Below are 23842 nucleotides of genomic sequence, written 5' to 3'. Positions count from 1 at the left end.
TGTCAAATATATGAGAAATAATTTTTATGTATTTTATTTTACAATAAATAGACTCTTTTTTGTAACTATTAAATCAAATATAATGTAACAATTAATTATTATTATTATTACAAGTCCTATATCTCGTTACAAAAAAATAACATTAAAAGTAAAGAAGAAAAAAATTACAAATATCATGAGTGATTGAAAAAGCAATTCAAAATCAATATAGATCCATCATTAATTAATTGACACTTCATTGTAGACCTATTCCTGCATCTTTGTCTGGGATAATCAGTCCATCATATAACACAATGTTTCATTTGTGGGGGATTGCTATGTTATGAAGTAGTTGGATCTTATTATGAATGAAGACAAGGTCAATATATATAGCTAGCTAGAACTATCAATTGTAACAATAAATGAACTTTATTAAATACTACCGAAAGTCCGAAACCATAATAATAAAAAAAAACCTTGCATTAAATTGAAAAACATATGATGTCCATATCTCAAAAGATAATAGTACTCGTAGATAGCCTTAATTAAATGACATAATAACAAACTAGCACAAAATCCAAAACATCAAATGTACTTAAATAACTCAATAATTAAACAGACATACCAAATTAAACAAATTTAATCTATTTCAAAAGACAAGACAAGAACCAACAATTCTTCAGAATTCGACTCTATTTAATGGGATAAGACTTAGTTACTGAAACTCGTTGTAATTGTTTTAGAAATTAGGCTTCGATCGGCCTTCGTTGGCCATCTTGAAGAGCTGCGCCTGGGCGGCGGCCGCCTTGTTGGAGGTGATTGAGGCGGCAAATTGGTCTCTGACTTGGGAGGTTGTGTATGGAAACTTGTGGTTGACAAGAGAGTTGAGGTATGAAGCAGTACCTTCCCTAAGGAGTGCTCCAATTCCATCTTTTCTTGTGTTGGAGAGTGCTTGTGGCAATGTGATTCCAGAACTCATCCCTGGAATACTTGTCACACCAAATGCATTTCCTAGAGTTCCCCACCATCCAAGAACTCCGAAAATTAGTCCTGGATGATTGCTCCAAAAGCTGAAAGTTTATTTAGAAGAAAAAAAAAATTAATTATCATGTTATTATATATATTGCCTATTTTGGAATATTACATATTACATAATACTGTACTATAAATTATTGAAAAAAAATATTGAATAAATAGTTTAACAAACAAAAAAAGTTAATGAAATAAAAAATAACTGAATATATCTTAAAAAGGTTTGCATTTGTTTTAACTTATTTTGGTAAAAAAAAAAACCCTTTAAAATGAAAAAGAGCATAGTTGTATCCTCATGTTCAATAAATCTTAAAAAATAAATAACATTTCAAAAACTTAAGTTATTGCATGAAAATAATAACTTCCTAAAATAATAATATAAAAGAAAAAGTTTCTAGTATTTTTTTTAGTAATAATAATAATACAGAGAATAATTTATTTTTAAAACAAGCACATCCTTAATCTGATTTCAGTAATTTATTATAAATGTTCTTAAATATTAAATTGTTATCTATGATATTTTAAAAAAATTATATTATATCAAATTACTAAATTAGTTATTAATATAAAATATATATTAAAAATAAATCGAATAATATATATATATTTATATACAAATATAATGACTGATTTAGTAGTTGATTTTTTGTGTCTAAAAAATATTTTTTAATAAGGTAATTAATATGTATATGAAATTAATTAGCTTACTTGCAGGTACCACCAGAGAAGGGAGATGGTGTAGGAAGGAAAGGTGGTGAGGGGATGCTGGGGGTGCCAGGGTCAATTGGGGTGGTTGGTGTTGGTGTCGACGGCGGCGAGTTGTAGTAACCACCACCTCCTGAGTGTGATGGTGGTGGTGAGCCACAGTTGCTGCTGCTTCCTCCATGTGATGGGCTTCCATGAGAGGGTGATGATCCATGCCCAGATCCATGGGATGGAGATGATGGAGTTTGTGGTGATAATGAACCTACAATTAATTAATTAACATTAATGTTTATATTACAAGATTAGGAATAATATAATATAAACATCATTAAAATAAAAATATATAGCATGCAACTTTAACTTTAAATAATGCTATATAACTAATAAAATTTATTATTTTATATTAATATTTTAAATATTAAATATTAAATTCTAATAATAATATAAAAATAAAATATTTATCAAAAATTAACTAATACTGATAAAAAGTATTGTCCTTTAAGATTTTTCTCTAACTTTTGCTAAGATAGACTTTTCAGGGATTATTTTGCAAGTCAGTGCTAATCTAGGACACTGGTTAAATATAATTAAATAGAAAAGCTTTAAATAAAATAAAATAAAAAGATAAGTTAATTCAAAATGCATTAAATAAATTACATTAAAATTTTAATCCTTTTTAGCTGTAGTTATATTCTCAATCAGTCTCATGCATTAACAAAACTGAAGTCATCATCAGAGGAGAACTATATTTTTATTTTCATGATTTTTTGAGTAGCTAGTAATGTATACTAGTTACTACTATATAATATATACATATGGTATAATAATATCTAAAATGGAGAGAAAAATGTTGTAAAAAATTTTGACAAAAAAAAAATATGACCCTTGTTATCATTTTCTAACATTTTATAGATATAAGATAAACAAAAACTTTTATATATAACATTATATTACAAATTAAAGATAGAATGTTAGAGAAAAAAAAAAGAACTAAACCTGATGAGGGAGGAGTTCCTATACTTGGATCTGGAGTAGGAGTAATGTAGTAGTTCTTGTTATCTTCAAAGGTGGTGGTTGATGATATAACAGGGACTACAATGTTGTGTGAGAAGAAACAAAATGTAGCAAGCAATGGAAGAAAGAAATGAATTGTTTTGGTCTCCATTTTTGTTGTAGAAGAAGAAGAAGAAGAAATGTGGTGTGTGGAGAAAGGGAACAAAAGCATGGAATAAATATAAAATGGTTTGAAGGTAATAAGAGAGAAGGGAAGTTAATAGTAGCAGGTGGGGTTTTATGTGGTTAGTTGATATTGGTGTACGCTGCATTTACTCCTTACTATTTAAATTATTTACTACTTACTCCAACAGTAAATAAATAAAATAATAATAATAATAATAATAATGATTTATTATTTTAATGTCTTGTCAGTGTAAATTAGTTTATATGTATAATTAATTATGAAATATTATATCAATAAAAATAATTATTTTTTATATTAACTATATCGTCTACATAAATAGTCATACAAAAACGGATGTAATTAAATGATTATCAGTCACTAAGGCTGTGCTTGTTTACAGATATAAGATATTGAGACAGAGATATAAAATTGTGTTTGACAGAAGAGATATATGGACAGAGACAATGTGTTCAGACACTGAACTAGTGTATTTTAATTTATGTCCATCCTAACAAGAAGGGCACGGAGACACTAACAAATGACATAACTTATTTTTCATTTTTTCTTTCATTATTCTTGTTAATTTCTTATAATTATATTTTTTTATTATTATATTTTTCGTCTCAAATTTTTTGAATAAAAAAAAATGAGAATAAATTAGATTTTTATAATTTGTTCTAATTTATCACCAAATAAGATATAAAAATACAAAATTTTGTATCTCTGTTTTTTATGTCTTGTTCTCAATATCTTATTTTATTCTGTTTTCAAAAACAAACGCTTAATGTATTTATGTATAAATATATGTATAATTTAATTTATTTTTAATATATATTTTATATACTAATAACTAATTTTAATAACTAATTTTAGTATATACATACATAATATAGTCCAATATTATTACATTGTTAGGATCTCAAAATTAAATTCTAATCTAAAATGTTTTATTAGTGTATTACGTTTACTTTGTAAGGATTAAATTATGTATATATGCATATAACTTTTTATTATTAAGGATTATTTTAACCGGTATCTCTTTTTTAACTAATCAAGCTTTAATTTATTAATATCCCAATTGAGTGGTTTAAATATGTTACTAATTGTTTCATAGGTATTATTTAGTCACGCCAATTTCTTTAATTTGTTATGCTTATTGTAAATTTTTGTTAATATATTGAAAAAGTTCGTTGAGAGTAACTTACATTTCTCTTTTAATATCCACTTAGATAAAATTAGGAAAGCCTTCTACTTTAGATATATACACTGTATATATGATATGATATCCATCACTTGTTGTTGACAATGAAGTGTTCAATGCCCCAATATTTATGGGAGCTGATGGAGACACACCCAATGCAAGAACATCAATTTATCCATAGTATATAGATACTCTTATTATAACATATCTGATCCAACCAACTTGAAATAAAAAGGTCGAATAATCAATTTAATCATTTGTTTAAATCAATATTAAAAATTTAAATTTTATATTATATATATAATAATTTATTGACTAATAATAAATTTTTAAATATAAAATTTAAATTTACGATAAATTAATTAATATTTAATTGGTTAGATTAAAAAATACCATAATAACAAAAATATTTTTCGGTATATATTATTCAATTAAATAGGATAGAAATGCATCAATTTCAGTACAAATTAAATTATAAATATTTCTTAAAAATATATATGACTTTTTATATATTAATTAATATATAATAAATATTCAAAATTTGATGTTACATATTATTATTTTAATAATTTGTTTGAATTTCAATGTAAATATAAAAAATATATTAATAAAAATTATTTTTTTTGGGTGAATATTTAGCTAACATTATCTTTATACTTTAAGACTTAAGTATTAAATTTTAAAATTTAAATATTAAAATTTAATTCTTAATAGTATAAAATTAAATCATTAATTAAAAATATTGATTAATATTAATAAAAAATATTTATTTTTTATTTTTTTTAAATATGTTATACGTAATCCACTGTTCTTATTACGTTCATAGGCACCCTTAAAAAAAAGTCTTTATTGATATTAAACAGTATAAAGACCAAAAGTTTTTTTTCTTTAGTCTTCTTCCATTATGTGTCAATAATATTTTGTCTGTATTTAGTATTCAATAAAACTAGACATCTAAATATATTTTGGATCAAGTATGGATGTGAGCTCTATTTCAGAGTCTGTTGCTGATCAATGGGTTGCTGCATGCATAAGGCAGGATTCGAATCTAAACATTTAGTTAAGTGAACGAGTAAACTGACTACTCGACCAACCCAAATTGATACTTCTTCTTCCTTTTTTATTATCTTTTTTTACGTTTCTTTTTTCGATGTCAGTCGTCGTAGTCGCTGCCACCTTTCTTTTTCTCCTTCTCTTTTTTTTTTCTCATCTTTCTTTATTATTATCTTTTTCTTATTTTTTGTCCTTTTTTTTATATATATATTCAGCAAAAATATCAAGCATATAAATTTTGATACACAATATAAAAATTTTAGTGCATAAAAAAGTTGGTGCACAATATTAATAAATTTATATATTATATTAAATAAATTTTTATATTATGTGTAAAAATTTATGTATTATAATTTATATCCATAAAAATTTTTTTGTATTGTGTATAAAAATTTATATATGCTCTATAATTAAATTTTTATGCTAAAGAAGTCTAGAAATTAAATAAAAAATTACATAATAGACATGCATTTTTGTTTTTGTTGAATTTATATCAATCTGGTTGAATTTTAGTTAAAAAAATGTTTGTACATATCAGGTCATAGTTAGTATTTATGTCTTAGACTTTCACATGATCTAAAATCTATAACAGATTTAGTTTGCCAATAGAATACTACCCAACCCCACCGAAATAAATAAATAAATAAAAACAAACAAGTTAAACAAAACCAGATTGGCTTTCCTCTATATAGGTAGCCAGTTCCAAACTTCCTATAAATTATGTTGATGCATGCATGGGCTGTCACTAATAATTGTCTTCTCTGTAAGAAGCAACAAACCAGCTCACACCCGATCTTTTTCTATCATACCAAACTTATCCATGATTTTAAATTCCTCATATTTAAAATTTACAATAATATAATCCAAATAAAGTGGAAAAAAAATCACAGATATATTTTAAGAAAATAAAAAGGTACCCTGAGTTCATGTATATATATTAAAATATATTTTTTATCTGTAAAATTTATTAAGAATTTTAAAAATATTTTTAGATTTTATTTTATTTAAGTTTTTTAAAAAAAATTTATTTATATCAAATATTTTTATTGACTAATTTTTGAAAAAATTTAGAACCAATTCAATAACAATTTTATAAGAACAATTATCAATACAAATAAATTAAAGATAATTTTCATATATTATTGTTGGATTAGTTTGATTTTTTTAAAAATTTTAACTGTCAGGAATATATTTAATGTAAAATAAAAAATTTTAAGATAAAATTAAAATAAAATAAAAATTAAAAATATTTATAAATTTTTTGTCAAAATTTTAAAAAAATAATATATATATATATATATATAGAAAAATATTAAAAAATAATAATAATTGAGTCCAACGGATGGCTAGCTAATAAAAGATGAGTCAATGGAAGGTTTGAATTTGATAGGGATTGAATAGATTACTAAGAGTGGCACCAAAGTTCCAACTCGTATTTACTTCTCACCCCAACATTTTTGTGCAATCTCACCTAATGTCTGCAATTCTCATTTATTTCAGAATAACAACTCAATCACTTCTTATTTGTGATTTCTGAACACAAATTCATTCTTCTGTGTCACGTACTCACACTAGATCACACCCCTTCTTTCATTAAATTTATATGAGGGTTTTGCTGAAAAAAAATTAAAAATGCTAAATTATCATCTTTATTCTAAATAAAATTGATTTTGTTATTGTTCTGATATTTTTAAAAATTAAATATACATTTAAATTATTACCTTTTTAAGAACTAAGAGAATAATTACAAAAATAAATTAGGACTCCTAATTTACTAATAATTGTCTTAATGATATTCTCAAAATTATTACCAAATTTAAAAACATTGGTTAAGAGAGTAAACTAAAAAAGAAAAGTTTTATTTTCTTCTTGTTTACCAAATACATAAAAATACTTTAAAATGAACTTTTTTTTTTCTTTTACATTTTCTATTAAGAGTACTTGTTAGAAAAGTAAAAGTTTTTGAAACTTCACTACATTATTAAATACTAATACTATTATTCCATCCATTCTCGAATACTAATTGTCTAGTTTTGAGTTTTTACATAAATAACAAAATAGTTAAATGTGCTGGAAATCTGGAATTATATTATAAAAATTAATTAAAAAGTAAATTACATAATTGCTCTTAATATCAATAATTATTCTGTTTAATTATTTTACTGTTTTTTTTTTCTCTTTCATCCTATCCCTTAATTTAGAGCTATGACTATAAAATACAAAAACAATGCTCTATTGGTTTTCTAATTAATGGACCTTTATTTGTGGAAGAAAAAAATTCTAGAAAGTAGACACTTATTTAAGAAAGGAGGAAACAGCATTTTAGTTTCATTTGGACATAAATATATAGATAAATTAATTATAAATGTCGTTTTACTTTGGTTTTTATTAATATATATATATATATATATATGTTAATATTAATTCCATTTTGACATCCCTATTACTTTCCGTTGTTACAGACTCTCTTTTCCATTGTTTAAGGCTTTAGGAGCTAAAAGGCCTGAACTTTTATTTAAGTGGACCTCTTTTTCTCTTTATTATTTCTCATACTTTTCAAAGTATTAGTCTGGGAGAACAATTGTGAATATAATGTGTTAATAATATTCTATATTGCGTATATATTTGAAATGATAATATATTTATTTATATAGTGCATAAATAAATAAAATAAAAAATTTACATATAAATTAAAGATTTTTAAAGTATTTTTATGTTATACATTTTTATATGTACAATTTTTATGTAATATATTGCATAATTTATTTAGTTGATTTCGTTAAAAATTAAGAGGAGGAAACAGAAGTTCTTAAAGGTTTATAATAAGCACCAACTATTAGTAATTTAATATAATCGAGTATTGAAACTAATTCATTCCAAATTGAAGAACACCCATCTATAATTATCATTTTAAAATGTTATTCCCACACCATCTATAGGGATTTTTTATTTTAATAAATAAATTAAATATAATAATTATTAAAATAAAATTTAAAAAATATTTACCAAAATAAATATCTTTCTCTTATCTTGTAAACAAGATAATTTTGCACGTATCTCATAAACGAGATATATGTAGCGGGAAAATAAATGGTATTTCTCAAGTTTCAATACTCAACACTTATTTAAACTAGTGAATTAACCACTCTATCGATCTACATTTCTGTGTGTATAATTGTATATGTATATAGAAATATTTATTGGGCCCAACATGCAAAAGCTAAAGTTTGAGATCCAAACATGGTAACTCTACTACAGTCCATAGGCCTACGAGAACAGCAAAATGTTTCACTGTCTCTAAATTTTGGAGACAAATTGGACAAATAGGGTCTTTACTCTTTACTCAATTACTCTTTACTGACCCAATTATACTCTCTAGCTCTATAGCTAAATTTTAAATAATTATTTCCAACAATTTTAAATTTTATGTTCCTTATTAGATAACAGAACCATTAATAAGTTTAATATGTACATATTTAACAAAAAGTACGGATTCAACATCATTCCGTCGAACTAATTTGAAAATCAACCAATAATTAGGGAGAAAAAAAAACTAAAATGAAAAAAATTAAATAAAAAATTTAAAACTCAGATGAAAGAACATTATTTGAAAATTAAACAAAATAAATTAATTTAAGGTATAAAATTTTAGATTTAAGATTTATAATTTAAGACTAAAAATTTAGAATTTAGAATTCAGAATGAAAAAGTCTAGGGGTTAACAACTTTATTAAATTTTGGCCAGCATGTAACTAGTAAAGAAAAGTGAGTCATTGGATGAAATCTCACAACATCAAAATCATCATTTATGTTGGGGGCAAAAATAATACACATTACTATCAAAATATATATTAATTTAAATTTAAAAATATAAAAATGCACATTAATTATTCGAATACAAAAAAAAAACTAAAAATTACATTAGCCACTAACTTTTAATATATTAATTCATCTCTGTCATTTGGATCATAATTTGAAATTTTGGGTCGTCGTTGTCCAGGATCAGCTACCAAACTTTTCACATTGAATTCTTTTTATTAGAAGAGACTAATGGAGTGACTTTAGATTCTAGTAGTAGCTTCTTTTTGAAATATTTTTTCATTAATATTTCTAAAAATAAAAATATATATATTCTAAATTAGTAAATTGATCAATTCACTTAAAAAATTTATATACAATATAATTACATATAATAAAATAGAACGAAAGATAAACAAATAAATAATAAGGATCACTAAATTGAGAATAAAATAGAATATATAAATTCATGAAGAGAATAAAAAAATAGATTAATACCTAAACTATAATTGTTTGAATTAAAATTTTAAATTGAAAATATCAAAAAGAGAAATAATGAAATTGGAAGATACATATAGTCATAGAGAATTATCTAAAACAAAATAGAGAATTTTAAAATTTACCTTTTGATGAAGAAAAGATGACCACTAGACAAGGAATAGAAAAAGAAGGTTGAAAATATGAACCTAAAAAAGGATTTAAGAGAATAAATGAGTGATGACTGAAATTTGAAAACAAAAAAGACTAAATTTAATTAAGTTAACTAATAGTCAAAATCATAAAAAGATAAAATGGGCTTAGACTTTTAATAATTGGGCTTAGTTTATTTGTAGTTGGGTCATTTAAAATTTAAAATGAGGGCATATTATATATATATATATATATATATATATATATATATATTTATTTATTTAAAAAATTATCAAATGGCACCGGGGCAAGTGCCCCATTAAACATGGATCCTGTCTAAATGGCTATTTGATAGTTATAAATTACAAAAATTACTAATCTCTAACACTAATCGTTTAAAATAGCGAAAATAAAAGATGACTGATCAATTCAGAGAGTATAACAAAGACTTTGCAATTGACCAAGGACAGTGATGGCTGAAATTATAATGTTTGGAGGTTGAAAAAAGAAGTAAAAAAATAATTAAAATAAAGTTAAATGAGTGTGTTTGTTTAGTTGTGGCCCAATAATTATTTTTCAGCTGAAGTCAACTTCTTAATGGGTTTAATTATTAAAATAAAAAATGTTTTATCTATTTTTATATGGTAATTTTATGCTAAGTTGACATGTCACAGAACACACCACACTTTGGCGAATTGTTGTCACTTTAATATTTTTACTAATGGTGATTAAAAATAAAAAAATGAACTAAATTAAATGTTAATACGGAATATTTGTAAAATTTTTCGATAATTGTAAAGAAAAAAAAAAATGTATCCTCGTTGAAAAAGGGTACAACTATTAAACGGTTTCTTAACATAGAATTTATCTTAATATATGCGTGTGCATGTATACCTAATTATTCTTATTTATTACAAACAACATAATCATAGTTTAGCATTTTTCTATTTAAGGAAGTACCTAATTTTGAGGTTTGACTCTTTGTCCAACGTCAAAATGTCAAGAGACACCAACAACTATCTTCATATCCCTCTCGTCATCTTTGTTAAACAAAACAAAAAGAAACAACATTTTTTTTCAAATTTTCAAATTGTTGTTTGCAACTGCAATTGCAACAGCAACATTGCGGTTGTATTCGACAGATTAGACACCTTCATTTGCAACAATTTGTCACACCCCAAATGTTTTAATTTCATACAAATTTTTTATATAAATAATCATTAATAATTCCCCTAATAATCAATTTCTCCAAAAAAAAAAAAATTGAATTATAAATTAAAAAAAAATGGCTCCTTCATGGGGTGGTTCATATTTTCTCTTTCTTTGTATGTTGTTAGGGTTCAGCACAATTGCATATGGTGGGAATTTCAGCACTGATTTTGACCTTCTATTTGGAGATGATAGGGTTAAGATTTCTGATGGTGGACAAAGCATGTCCCTTGCAATGGATAAATATTCTGGTTCTGGGGTTGCTACCAAGGATCAATTCTTGTTTGGAAGATTTGACATGAAGATCAAGCTTGTTGGAGGAAACTCTGCAGGAACTGTTACTGCATTTTATGTATGTATTTCTTTCTTTTCATTAATTCCTAATTTAATTACCTTCATATTTATATAAAGGTTTAACTAATTAAAGTGATGGTTTCTGTAGTTTTATCAATTTTGTAAATAAATTCATATATTTTAAAAATTTATAACTAAACTTTTATATTTTACAAAAATTTGTGATTAGGTTCTTGTCCCATACAAGAATATTAAAAAATAATTATTTTTAAGCATAATTTTGTAAGAATTTGACCGAAAAAGTTATTAAATAAAGATATAATCACAAATAAAAGTAATTTACAATTATATATATAATTTATAGTAACTGATTTTAGTGTACAAATAATATTTTTGAATATAAATATACTCGAAGCGTGTAGCATTACCATATGTTAGTTTTGATTATTTGACATGTAATGTGGATGTTGATGGTGCGTGCATGCAGCTAAGCTCCACAGGAGATCACCATGATGAGGTTGATCTTGAGTTCTTGGGGAACTTAACCGGAGATCCATATATGCTATCAACAAATGTGTTTGCAAATGGTGTTGGGGGTCGTGAGGTTCAATACTATCTTTGGTTTGATCCAACAGCAGATTATCACACCTATTCCATTGATTGGAGCCCTACCCGCATAATGTAAGCTAATTACACAGTGAAAACTCAAGTACAGTTGAAAGACGTTTGACGATAATTTAGTCAAATCTGTCAAATCATTTAACTACTCTTAACTATTAACTTCATATTAAATTAGGTGCATCTGAGTTTCTACCTAACAAAACACTATACATTAATTTCCATTCATGCAACTTCATCTTCTAATAATATAAACATTTGTGGATTAGTTCATACAATAATATATATCTTGTTTTGTGGTGTATTTGGGATTGCAGACTCTGGGTGGACGACACTCCAATCAGAGTGATAAACAACAAAGAAATAATCGGTGTTCCATTCCCAACAAAGCAACCAATGAGGCTGTACACAACACTCTGGAATGGGGATGCATGGGCAACAAGATGGGGCCAAGTGAAGATTGACTTGTCACAAGCACCATTTATAGCAAGGTTCAAGAACTACAATGGCACTGCTTGTGTTCCAAAGAAAGGCATAGCAGATTGCAAGGGTTTTGGTGCTTCAATGAAGAGAGGTCTTGACAATGAAAACAAGAAAAAGTTGAAGCAAGTTAACTCAAAGTGGGTTGTTTATCACTATTGCCGTGATTTGAGGCGTTATGCTCATGGATTACCCTTTGAATGCCGTAGGGACAACATGGCACACAGTGATAATAATCAATAAATAATACATTAATTTAAGGGAAATGGGAATTTTGGGGAATCAATTTATTACTTTCTTAGCCTACTAAATCCTTTATTTGGTGTTTGAGGGATATATATATATATATATAATATTACTTATATCATCAAAAGAGGATCATATTCGATTTTACTCTTTTAAATTGTATTATTGCTCCATATTTTATACTTAAAATATAATATATTTAGTTCTAAAAATTATAATATTTTTCAATCATGTTAGTATATACAAAAAATCAACTACCAATCATACTCTATCAGGTACTTCAAGAAGAAAATTGTATGTTCTATAGTTCTATTATACTAAATACTATCCACTTCAGTAATCATACTATATAAATGTATGTAGTACAAGAAGTTAAAAAGCTCACTCCATCATCACTTGACACTAATTGCAAGAAGATGACCAAAAAAGAAAAATAACAACTAATACTACAAAATTGAAGTGTGGAATGCTACATGAAACAAAACCAGCACTTTTCTCTTTTATGTATAAGCACATCTAAGCACTTTTCTTTAACACTAGTTGAGTTCTACAATTCATTTTGAAGAGTAAATCAGTTCACTATGTAATAAAAGAATGAATATAAGAATGTTTCTCATTTTTCAAAGGATTGAACGTAAACATTTTCTTACTTTGAGAGCTCGTTGAAGTTCTTGAATTTGATCAAATCACATGCAACCATGCATGCATCTATGGATCCATGCATTTCATCTTCTAGATTTGTGTCTTCCAAACCAAAAATAGATCATAGCAGCCACAGCAGCACTAATAGCTCCTGCTAACCCTAATCCCTTCACCACCACCGGCCACGGCGGCAACTCCAACTCCTCCTCTTCGCCGCCACATCGAGAACCTCTGCGGCCATCAAGCCCTGCCACTCCTATCGCTCTCTCTGCCTCCCTAACCCTCTCTCTCAAACCAATCGCAACCCACTCCATGCACCTTGCTCTCTCCTCGCAATTCCTCAACGCCTTCTCCAATTTCTCGATCTTCTCCGTTAGGATCCCAATTTCCCCCAATTTCTCATGGATTTTCTCCATCAGCGATTGTTCAACCCTAAATCTCTTGCTTCTCTCTTTGATCTCATTTATCTCTGTGACTATGAGCTTCCGCTCCAGCTCCCTCGCCTTCATCTCACTCCGCGCGTTCTCTTGCTTCAACGCCTTCCTTTCTCTCTCTAGAACCTCAGCCAGAGTTTTTCTCTCTTCTAGAAGCTTCCGCAGCTCCGCTATGGCTTCCGACTCCGCCTCATCCTGAACCTCGTCCTCTATAATCTCCGCCACCTCCGGCACCGATTCCAAGGTCAAGTCCGACATGGAATGGTGGCGGCGAAGCGTCATTGCCCTCGCCACCTTCGCCACCGCCGCAATCTCCGGCTCCGCCTCCATCATCTTAGCATCGTCGATCTCGTTCTATCTTATTGATGCGTTTTCTCGATCGATCACGATTTTCACGAATTCTTCAACTGCTGCAAACGAACGGATTCTGCTGCGGCGACGCGAAGGAGCGCTCTTACGATCGAAAAGTGATATATCAGAGATCGGAAAAAAAAAACTCGGCGTTTGGTTGCCGAGAAAATCAAAAAGAAAAAAAAAATGACGGAGGAAACTGTAATGTAGTAAGTTTAAGTTCTTGACTTTTTATTTTTTCGAGTATTAAAAAATGCGAATTTTTTATTTTCGATACATAAAAAGATAACAATTCATATAAAAAAAAAAGAGAAAAATAATTTTTTTTTGATATGGTACTCTCTGTATATTTTGATAAGCATGAAAAAGAAACAATTGTAGGTTGTATCTTCAATTTCTTTTTATCCAGACATATTTTTTATATTTTTTATTTAACTATCATATACTTTAATAATATATTTTAAGAGTATAATAAAAAAAGTACTTTTTTTGTATTTTATAAGTTCAATACATTGAAAAATGAAAATATAAAAATATTTTTTAATAAACTATTTGTTTTTTATATACGTTAACAAAATCTTTTTATTTATTTATTTTTTGTCTATTAGAAACACACAGCATTTCAACAGAAATTAAAGCAAAATTCTGTTGAGAAACATAGGTTTGACATCTTGTCGGTCCACACTACTAACTATATCAATACATTGAAATTCCAAATGTATTCATAATTTACCAATACAAGATACTTTGACAATGAATCAATTTGATGTGTTAAGTTCATAGAACTTCATTAATCTTCCAGAGATTTAGGTCTCACTTGAAATCAACAGCACTCCAAGGAGGCAAATAAGAAGAAGAAAGGAAAATAGAATGGTATGGATTAACTTGCAAATTAGGATTCTGTTTCATAGTTACAGTTTGCTGACAATTGTAACCAAAGTTTACAGCTTTTAACCACAGAATGCTGGCTCTTCATAGGGAAAGCATTGCCTCATTATGGCCCTTACCATCCCTCATATTATACAAACCACAAGAGACTAAGCATTTTTTTCCGCAGATACGAATACGATTCCTTTAGTGTATAGTTTCTCCCTAAGGATGTGTTTCTGAGTTGGATTTCTGAAGCGAAAGAATGGAACGGTTCCATTTCTCTCTCTCCAGAACCCCAACTCAGGAACACCCCTTAAAATGAGAAAATAAGAATATATCCACCTTAAAGTTAAGTCTTCTCACTTTAGAGATTCAGTTCAGTTTAGAGGGGGAACTTTTCTTTTTGCTCTACAAGAGATTGCTCTTTCCATATTTTGAAATCTTACTTAGAAGTTAGAACATTCTTGTCATACCATACTGAACAGGTCCAACTTTTCTATGAGCAGTGGCTCCAGCTGCAGCACTAATCCCACCATATTGAGCCTTAGATTGCAGCAAATTTGTTTCTATGGCTATTTGATCATCTTGTTCTAGCTTGTTCACTCCGACACGTGTCATGAAAAATGGGTTCTTGTCGATATTGATTGCTATATCGGGCGCTATCTTGGCATTAACTCCACATTGTTGACCATGTGTTGTTGCCTGCAAAGGAACGCCCTTATCGGCTTCTGTTGCCGGTCGATTACTGGTGCTAGAACTATGGTAATAGAATGCTGTGGGAACAGGTTGAGAAGGAACCACAGAACCTCTTACTAATGTTCTTGGATCATAAGAATCCTTGACAACACTCGCATACTCATATGGTCCAACCGGCCCAACAACTTTACCAGGTTTTGCTGAAAATATAAATGCAAGTATAACTTATTATAAATCATGCATGTAAAACTATAAACTTACTTAAAAGGAACAATGATGACAAATCTATACCTAGTGGAATTCTTTGGGCACCTGGCATCGGCCGTGGCACTGTAATTTCTGTATCTCTCGAGCTCTTGTTATAGTCTTCAGCTGTTTGCCGGTTTTTCGAGGAAGCAATACTCGTCTGCTCTTTGGTGGGTGCAATGTTTGAATGAATAATTGTTGACCTGTCAAAATAATATCAGAGCATGATGAAGTGAAAATCTGACTATGCCTCCTTGTTGATGTTAAACATTCATAATCATAACATATATGCAAACAAAGACAATGCTGCGGTGAACCGAAGATAATGTTGGTTTATGATGCACTAGGTTAGTGATTATAATTCTGCAAGATTCAATTTTATATATGGTTACCACAACTACAATGGCAATGCATAAAATGCCTAACAAATGCAAATGAGAAATTGCAACTATAGATTAGAATTACCTTGGAAGAGAAACATGCTTTCTATCAAGTGGCACTGCTGGTCCATTTTTACCATTTTCCTCTAAATGAGCAAACTGCTTCCGGAATTGATCAACGGCACTGTACAGAAATTGTAAAAACTATCAAGAGAGGAAAAGAGAAAAGATGGCGAAAACAGTTGAAATGCAATGAAGAAAATAGAAACCTTGGATAAAGAAAATTAGTTCTCTCTGTTCCATTCATGTAGTCTTTCAATAATTGCGGATGATACTCTAGAATCTCACGGAAAATCAGCTCACGAATTTCCTCCTTTGTGACTCTTCGCCTTTCGAATTCGAACTCCATTTTTGTGATTGGCTGGCAGGACGGTTCTCTCTCAACTTTAGCCAGTCCCTTGAAGTAAGGATCAGCCAATGCCTGAAGACACCAAAAACCATTATATATCTCAAGAAAGAAGGTCAAGATAACATATTACAGATCGTTATACATGATCTACAATGTCACAATGTCACAAACCTCTGCAGCAGTAGGTCGGTCTTTCGGATCAAAAGCCAGCAATCTCTCTAGTAGTCGTAGCGCTAAAGGGTCTGCATTAGGAAACTTATGTGCAAATGGCACAGGCTGTTTTTTCCTCATGCTAGTAAGGTATCTCCGTGCCTTCTCATTGCGTACCTGCATCCAACTCAAAAAATTTGATGCAAGCCTGTAAGCTTTGGTTCAGAATTGTGCTTATAGTGCAATAGATGGTTTCGTGCACAACTGCAAGGAAGAAGTTACCCGTGATATGGTATCCAGTGAGGGTGTCCCAAGCAGATCTGTCATCAGATCCAACTGGTGGACAACATTTTTTCCAGGAAAAAGTGGCTTTCCTGTGAGCACTTCGGCAAAGATGCACCCGATGCTCCATATATCAATTGCTGGTGTATACTGCACCAAGAATTACAAAAGGAGAAAAAAGGAAAAAAATGTTACAGCTGCAGAAATCTCAAAATCCAAAGCCAACCAGAAAAATATCAAAATGAACACAAAAGTGATAGTTCAACATAAGAAGCAAAGAAAACAAATGCATATATGACTACACTATTAGTAAGACAAAACATAATGATAACAGTCTTCAATCTTAAGTGATAACCAAATAAATGTATCATTGGCGTAACGCAATTTAAATTAAGGTGTGGTAAGTAGGCTAGAGGCATTTTTATACTATCACCAGTTTCTACAGATGTCCAAAAGAATCTAGAAATGCCATACCTTAGAATAAAATGATCCACAAAGCTCCGGAGCTCTATACCACCTTGTTGCAACATAATCCTACACAACATGCAATAAGCAAAGCTCGAAACATCAGTCCCTACTTTCCAAATCAAGTGATAAGTTTAGATAAATAAATGAATTAAAAGCAAAGCTGGTCGCGAAAAAAAGGTATAAAGGAGATGTATTAAAGGCGTACCGTCCAAAAAATGGTAGTTGGTGTGTCATTGAAGGCAACTCTAGCTAACCCGAAATCACAAATTTTAAGTTTACAGTTTGCATTTGCTAGTATATTCTTTGGCTTCAAATCTCTATGATAAACGTTTGCTGTATTGTGTAGCAAATTATTAGTTAGAATAGGCAATATTGAAATCAATATCAACAAAATCACTAAGAAACTTACAAGACAATATATATTCAAAAGTACTTTTTTCATAAAATAAGCACAGAAACACCCAAAATCAGTAAGCACGGCTACATATGGATAATTACCGGTGTGAATATACTTCAATGCTCGAAGTAATTGGTAAAGGAAAAACTGATAGTGCTCTTTTGTTAAGTCATCATTGGCTTTGATGACTTGATGAAGATCAGACTCCATAAGCTCAAAAACAACATAAATATCTTTGAAGTCCTTCCTAGAAGGTGGCAGCATGATGTGTTTGATTTCAACTATATCAGGATGTCGTAGAAGCCTAAGAAGCTTTATTTCACGGAGGATACGCGCGGCATCAGATATATGCTCGAAGATGTCATGAATCTTCTTAATCGCCACTTTTTCACCTGTATGAGTGTCAATGGCCGAACAGACAACACCATAACTTCCTTTCCCAATGACTTCTTGAATTTTGTACCGGTTGGCATCACCATATTCGGAGAAAAAATCCATCTCTGTTGAATTCTGTATCAAAATCAGGAAAGTTAGCTTTTATGGTGTAAAACAAGTTACAAATTGGCCCCGAAGCATCAAATAAATACAAAAAGGAAATTAGATCACAGGTAGAAATATAAATTAGAAACAAACTTGAATTTTCTTTGTTGTCTTAAAAAGATAAATTTACATTAGACATATTTCAGAACTCATCAATAAAATTAATAGGCATAATACAAATTCGTATGTTAACATAAAAGTCAAATCATGGAATTATCATAGTAGCAAAGATTCAAAAACTCAACAAAAAGATGAGTTCAATTATATTTATAGGACTATGATTATTAGTATGTCACAGATTGAAATAAAGCAATCAAGCAAACAGATAATAAACATGAAGTGACATATTGCCTCCATAAGAAGGAATTATATTAGAAGACAAAATTTGATTTGTTAACAGAGGACAAAGGAAACTAAAATACCAATAATATCACACAATCACAAAAAGTCTGATCTGATACTGTATGCATTTAGATTAGGAGTTCAATCTTGAACTGAGACAGATTGCATAAATCACAAATCAAGAGGGGCAGAAAAGATTATTTAAAAAAGAAAAGAAAATATCTTGCCAAACCATGCCGTTATGCTCTCATTAGTAACAGATGCATACAGAAACCAAACCACATGAAGGACTAAAACTGAAAAAATATGAGTCTCAAGTTAACAGAGTTAAGAACAAAATCAACGCATTAATAACTCTCAGTAACCACCATTCTCCAACATAATCTTCATGATCTCATTAGGGTGGTGCCTTCATCATAACTCTCACCAATCATCACAACCACAAAGATCAATAAATAAGCCTGATAGATTCATTGATGACATAATAAGTTATGAACTAAATCATGATTACTTTACCAATCTCAATTGCACAATTTTCAGAAATGATGAGCTGAAAAAAAATCCACCTTTTTCCTGTGATCTTGCTGCATTTTCTGCTGAGCCCAACAAAATTATTGACACCTCTTGAAGATCAAACACAAACTGAACAAAACAAAGACCTTAGAATTTTCAAAAAATTCAAACTTTGACCATTCAAATCAGCCACATTTATCCCCACCTACCCTCTCTCCTTATCACAAATCCACAAGAACAATCCCAGCTTATTATTATTATTATTATCCTTCTCTTCACCAAACATAGAAGAAAAATGGAATCACTGATAAACAATTAAACACACACACACACACTGGCTCACTCTTCTCCAAATCCCACAAACACCAACCTCACCAAGTTTTTGGAAGAACCAAGATTTCTAAAGCCACAAATTTCCAATTTGGCAACAAAAAGTCCTTATTTTTTTGAATTTTCTGACAACCCCACCAAAGATCCCGAGGTGGAAGAAACACACCGCTATAGCTTTGTTGATTGAAGTTAAAAACCAAGTGATACCCACGATTTGTTGCAGGTGAATAAGCCGAAATGAGAAGAATAGTGACACAAAAAGAAGAAGAAGAACGTTGGAAGTGCGCAAGATCTGTGTACACCGACAGGGAGAGGAGAGAGGAGAGAGAAAATAGAGATACGTGAAAAATAAAATATTGAGAGGCTTAAGCCTTAAATCTAGGTTGGTGCCTTTTTTGTGTATCTTCTTATCCTTAACGTATATTTAGTGCTGCATGTATACTCTCTACGGATAGGGTATTTTTATACGAAATTGGCGTATATTTTTTGTTTCTTCACGGTATTTACTAATTTCACATGTCAAGAATTAATAAAAAGATAACTAAATTTTTTATTTTTTTTACAAATATTTAAATTTTTTAAAATTTAAAAATATATTTAAATTTTTAATTTTTTTTAAAATAAACATATCAATTTTTTTATTCATTTGTGTCTGTTAAATCTAATAAAAAATTAAATATAATTCTAATTGTACTAATTTGGTCTATACAGATGTATATATATAAGAGAATTTTATAAATAAAATAAATTAAATTAAGAGATTAATATATTCAATTTTTAAAAAGATAAAAAATTTAAATATATTTTTAAATTTTTATAAATTTAAATATTTATAGACCAAAATGTTAGAGATTAATTTATTATTTTTTTAAATTAATTTATTACGAATCTGAGTTTTAATTAAAAATTTATTATTAATTAATAAATAAATTATTATATATAAAAAATAGAATTTAAATGTTCGATATTTATTTAAACAAATTGACTATTTGATCTATCTAAATTAATTAATTACGTATGAATTATTTTAAGAAATGTATAAGAGCGTGTTTTGCACTTTTGCTTGGATTTTTTTATTTTAAAGAGCATATATGATGCCTCTTGATGAGTTACTTCAAGTGAATTGATGAAATTTAGAAGGTTAAATTGCATAATTAAGATGAAAAGAGTTGTACATTTGTAAAAAAAGGAATGCAGACGAAAATTAAAATGCAAAAAATTAAATTAAACTTTTAAATATTCGGGTCCATTTGCAGTTTTGCACTCCATTTTCCTCATGTTATAATCAGTGTGTCTGGGAATTTGTGTGTGTTATATAATTAAGTGGAAATAATTGTAGTTTTACTTTTAATAATAAAGAACATATTCAATTATGATACATTGTTAATTCGCTCGAATGTTTATTAGTCAAAGTACTTATATAACAGAGATCATCAGTTAAGTTAATTTATTAAATATTAAATAAAATTTTGTAGTAAAATTCATTTGTTTAATTAATATTCAATGTGCTTTATTATCATAAGCATAATCAAAGTTTAAGACTAAGTGTTGAGTTGAATTTAAACATATACTACTAGCTAGCATTTTGGATATTAACACTACTTAATTAAATAATAAGAACTAAATATTCTAAGAGCCACCTAACCTCATTGTGGGAATTAACTTAGTTTTGTTGTCCATTAATTAATTTAGAATCATAAAGAATATCATTAACATAAAAATATTTTAAATATTTTTTGTAAAAGTTTTAAAACCAACCTTTGTAAAAGAGAAATATATTAACAATACCTTACTAGCATTTTTTTTTTTGGTTTGGAATTTCCTGTCCCATCTGTGAATTACAAATTTGTGAACAAGAAAATTTTAGTGTGACGTGGGACCGGGATTGTTCAACACGTGGCATGTTTATAGAGGTTAACCGTGATAGTTAGGTGGCCCACGTGGCAGTGCCAAAATGTTTGGAGTAATTGTACCTTGTTTCAGTGTAATGTTATCACCTTATTGTGTTATTCACTTATCATGATCTTATCATTTGTTTTTTGTCTATATGTAAAAGTTTGTGGTACCACCGGAGATTCTACCTCTTTTTTAATTAATATTATCATACAATTAATTAAAAAAATTCACGTTAAATTTTTTATATATGAAATTGATAATAAAAAATTATTATATAATTTAATATATTTGATTAAATTATTATTTAATAATTTTTAATTATTAATTACTTCACATAAAAATAATTACATTTAAATTTTTATTTTAATTAAAAGAAAAATGATGTTTATGTAATCTTTTATATATATTTTTTATGATATAAAAAAATATTTTTATTTTGTATTAATTATTTTAAGATAAAAATTACAATATATATATATATATGTATTTTTTAGTTAAAAGTGGGGGAAATTAATAAATTATGGTTTGAGTAGCAAGCTAAAGCTACTGCCTACTGCCTACTGCCTACTGCCTATTGGTATTGATTAATAATAATAATAATAATAATAATAATAATAATAATAATAATAATAATAATAATAATAATAATAATAATAATAATGTAGAAATATCATTAAAAATAAGGATGAAACTATTACCACATTTCACTTTCAAAATATCTTTTCAATCCGCCATATGGTGTGGCTAAGCGCTTTTTGAGTTATTTTGTTGGCCCTCCATTCAATCCAAACCTTCTATCTATATCTATCTATATATACATGGAATATACCATATATCTAATATAAACTATGCTTTATGTAAAAAAAAAAAAAAACTATGCTTATTAGAAAAAAAAAAGTAAAAAATTATGCTAAGATTTGAGCATTTGCAAATTCATATATAGATCCTAATATCTAAAGCTATATACATTGAACTATGGAAGGGGAACAAAAAGGATACCAAATCCTAACTAAAGGAAAGGATAAATTATATTTTTTTGTTTCTAAAGTTTGATAAGAATTTTAAAAATATTCATAAGTTTTATTTTATTTTAATTTTATCTCAAAAGTTTTCGATTTGCATCAAATATATTTCTGCCGGCTAATTTTTTAAAAAATTTAAGATCAATTCAACAACAATTTCATAAGAATAACTCTCAAAACAAACAAATCAAGCACAATTTTCGTGCATTATTATTGAATTAGTCTTAAATTTTTTGAAAATTTAGCCGTCGAAAGTATATTTGATGCAAATCGAAAACTTTTGGGACAAAATTGAAATAAAATAAAATTTAGGGATATTTTTAAAACTTTTATCAAACTTCAGAGATAAAAAATATACTATACCCCTAAAGAAAAAGAAGGACAAACTATTGTTGTATATATAGTAGGATTGAGAATTACTAATCACCAAACTCATTTAATTTTAAAAGTGTTTAAAAAATAAAAAATTTCATGCTACGGCTATAAAGTAATGGTGCAACTAATAAGTTAGGAAATTAAATTTGATTTATTTGAAATTCATTAAAATTTTAATTAGTAATTCTTTGTAGCCATGCTAAATTAATTATATTCTCCAACAAAATCAATAGCCGGATATACCAAAAATTCAAAGCTCATATGTCATTTAAAAAAAAATATCCTATATATCTGAATTTTCTTTAGTTTAATCCAAATAAATAAAGGGCCCATAATATATCATGATACCAATCAATATCACCTTAAGGTTTATATTTTATTAGTGCATATTAAAGAAAAATTAAAGCTTTCATTGTGTGAAAAAGATATTTGAAATAAACAAGTCTATATCATTCATAAATCATAACTCCTAAAAGGTGTATATATATATATATATATATATATATATATATATATATATATATATATATATATATATATAGTTTGTGGCTTACACACATTGCTATAAGTTCAATGAATAATAAATAAAAAAAAAACACATCAACAAAATAAATGCTCCATTTTTCGATAATATGAGTGGATGAATTAGGTTCCATATATATATATATCTAGCAATTTCTAGCTCATAGTACAAGTTTCATTATCCACGGGATATACATAACTTTATTATTTATGATGTTACCTTTTTTCTATACCATAACGTGCATAATATAACTAGTTTGATAAATTCATAATTGGCCATTTAATTTGCCATAATAATAATAATAATAATGATATGTATACTTTAACCTACCTTTACAATTACGATGCTTGCACAAGAATACATGATAACGTTCCAACCCCAACATATATATGTGCCAATAATATGAGACAATCAAGGAAAGTGAATCACACTTTCAAAAGTGAAATGGTACCCACTTCTTTTACATTATTGGTAGATGATTAGGAATTTAACTAGTAAACTATAGTATACAATTATCTTGTGGGGAAATAAAGATGTTGAGTTCAATTCCT

The 23842-nt window shown here is 28.0% G+C and overlaps 3 protein-coding genes across 4 annotated transcripts; 1 reads left to right on the top strand and 2 right to left on the bottom strand.

Moving 5' to 3' along the window:
• Window positions 1–441: 441 nt before the first annotated feature.
• LOC112795224 (uncharacterized) lies at window positions 442–2960 on the bottom strand. The gene is made up of 3 exons (XM_025837168.3): window positions 2713–2960; window positions 1720–1978; window positions 442–1049 (listed from the first exon to the last, which is right to left on the bottom strand). Exons 1-3 carry the CDS (start codon window positions 2939–2941, stop codon window positions 719–721), a joined length of 819 nt encoding a protein of 272 aa, XP_025692953.1. The 5' UTR covers window positions 2942–2960; the 3' UTR covers window positions 442–718.
• A 7771-nt stretch (window positions 2961–10731) lies between these two features.
• On the top strand, window positions 10732–12582 carry LOC112795151 (xyloglucan endotransglucosylase protein 1-like). The gene is made up of 3 exons (XM_025837104.3): window positions 10732–11139; window positions 11569–11762; window positions 12017–12582. The coding sequence occupies exons 1-3, from the start codon at window positions 10864–10866 to the stop codon at window positions 12420–12422; spliced, it is 876 nt and encodes a 291-aa protein (XP_025692889.1). The 5' UTR covers window positions 10732–10863; the 3' UTR covers window positions 12423–12582.
• A 2127-nt stretch (window positions 12583–14709) lies between these two features.
• LOC112795137 (mitogen-activated protein kinase 20) lies at window positions 14710–19888 on the bottom strand. 2 transcript variants are annotated; one of them, XM_025837090.3, is made up of 10 exons: window positions 19199–19888; window positions 17852–18260; window positions 17559–17686; window positions 17360–17419; window positions 16886–17035; window positions 16625–16780; window positions 16314–16525; window positions 16130–16228; window positions 15710–15867; window positions 14710–15618 (listed from the first exon to the last, which is right to left on the bottom strand). In XM_025837090.3, the coding sequence occupies exons 1-10, from the start codon at window positions 19220–19222 to the stop codon at window positions 15176–15178; spliced, it is 1839 nt and encodes a 612-aa protein (XP_025692875.1). In that variant the 5' UTR covers window positions 19223–19888; the 3' UTR covers window positions 14710–15175. The 2 variants fall into 2 exon arrangements, with proteins under 2 accessions (XP_025692875.1, XP_025692880.1); XM_025837095.3 differs by having other exon boundaries at window positions 19149–19857.
• Between the last annotated feature and the right edge of the window lie 3954 nt (window positions 19889–23842).

This window comes from Arachis hypogaea, chromosome 1 (assembly GCF_003086295.3).
Source record: "Arachis hypogaea cultivar Tifrunner chromosome 1, arahy.Tifrunner.gnm2.J5K5, whole genome shotgun sequence".
NCBI classification, from domain to species: domain Eukaryota; kingdom Viridiplantae; phylum Streptophyta; class Magnoliopsida; order Fabales; family Fabaceae; genus Arachis; species Arachis hypogaea.
The sequence above is the reverse complement of the archived record's forward strand: the minus strand, read 5'-3'. Positions and strand labels throughout refer to the sequence as shown.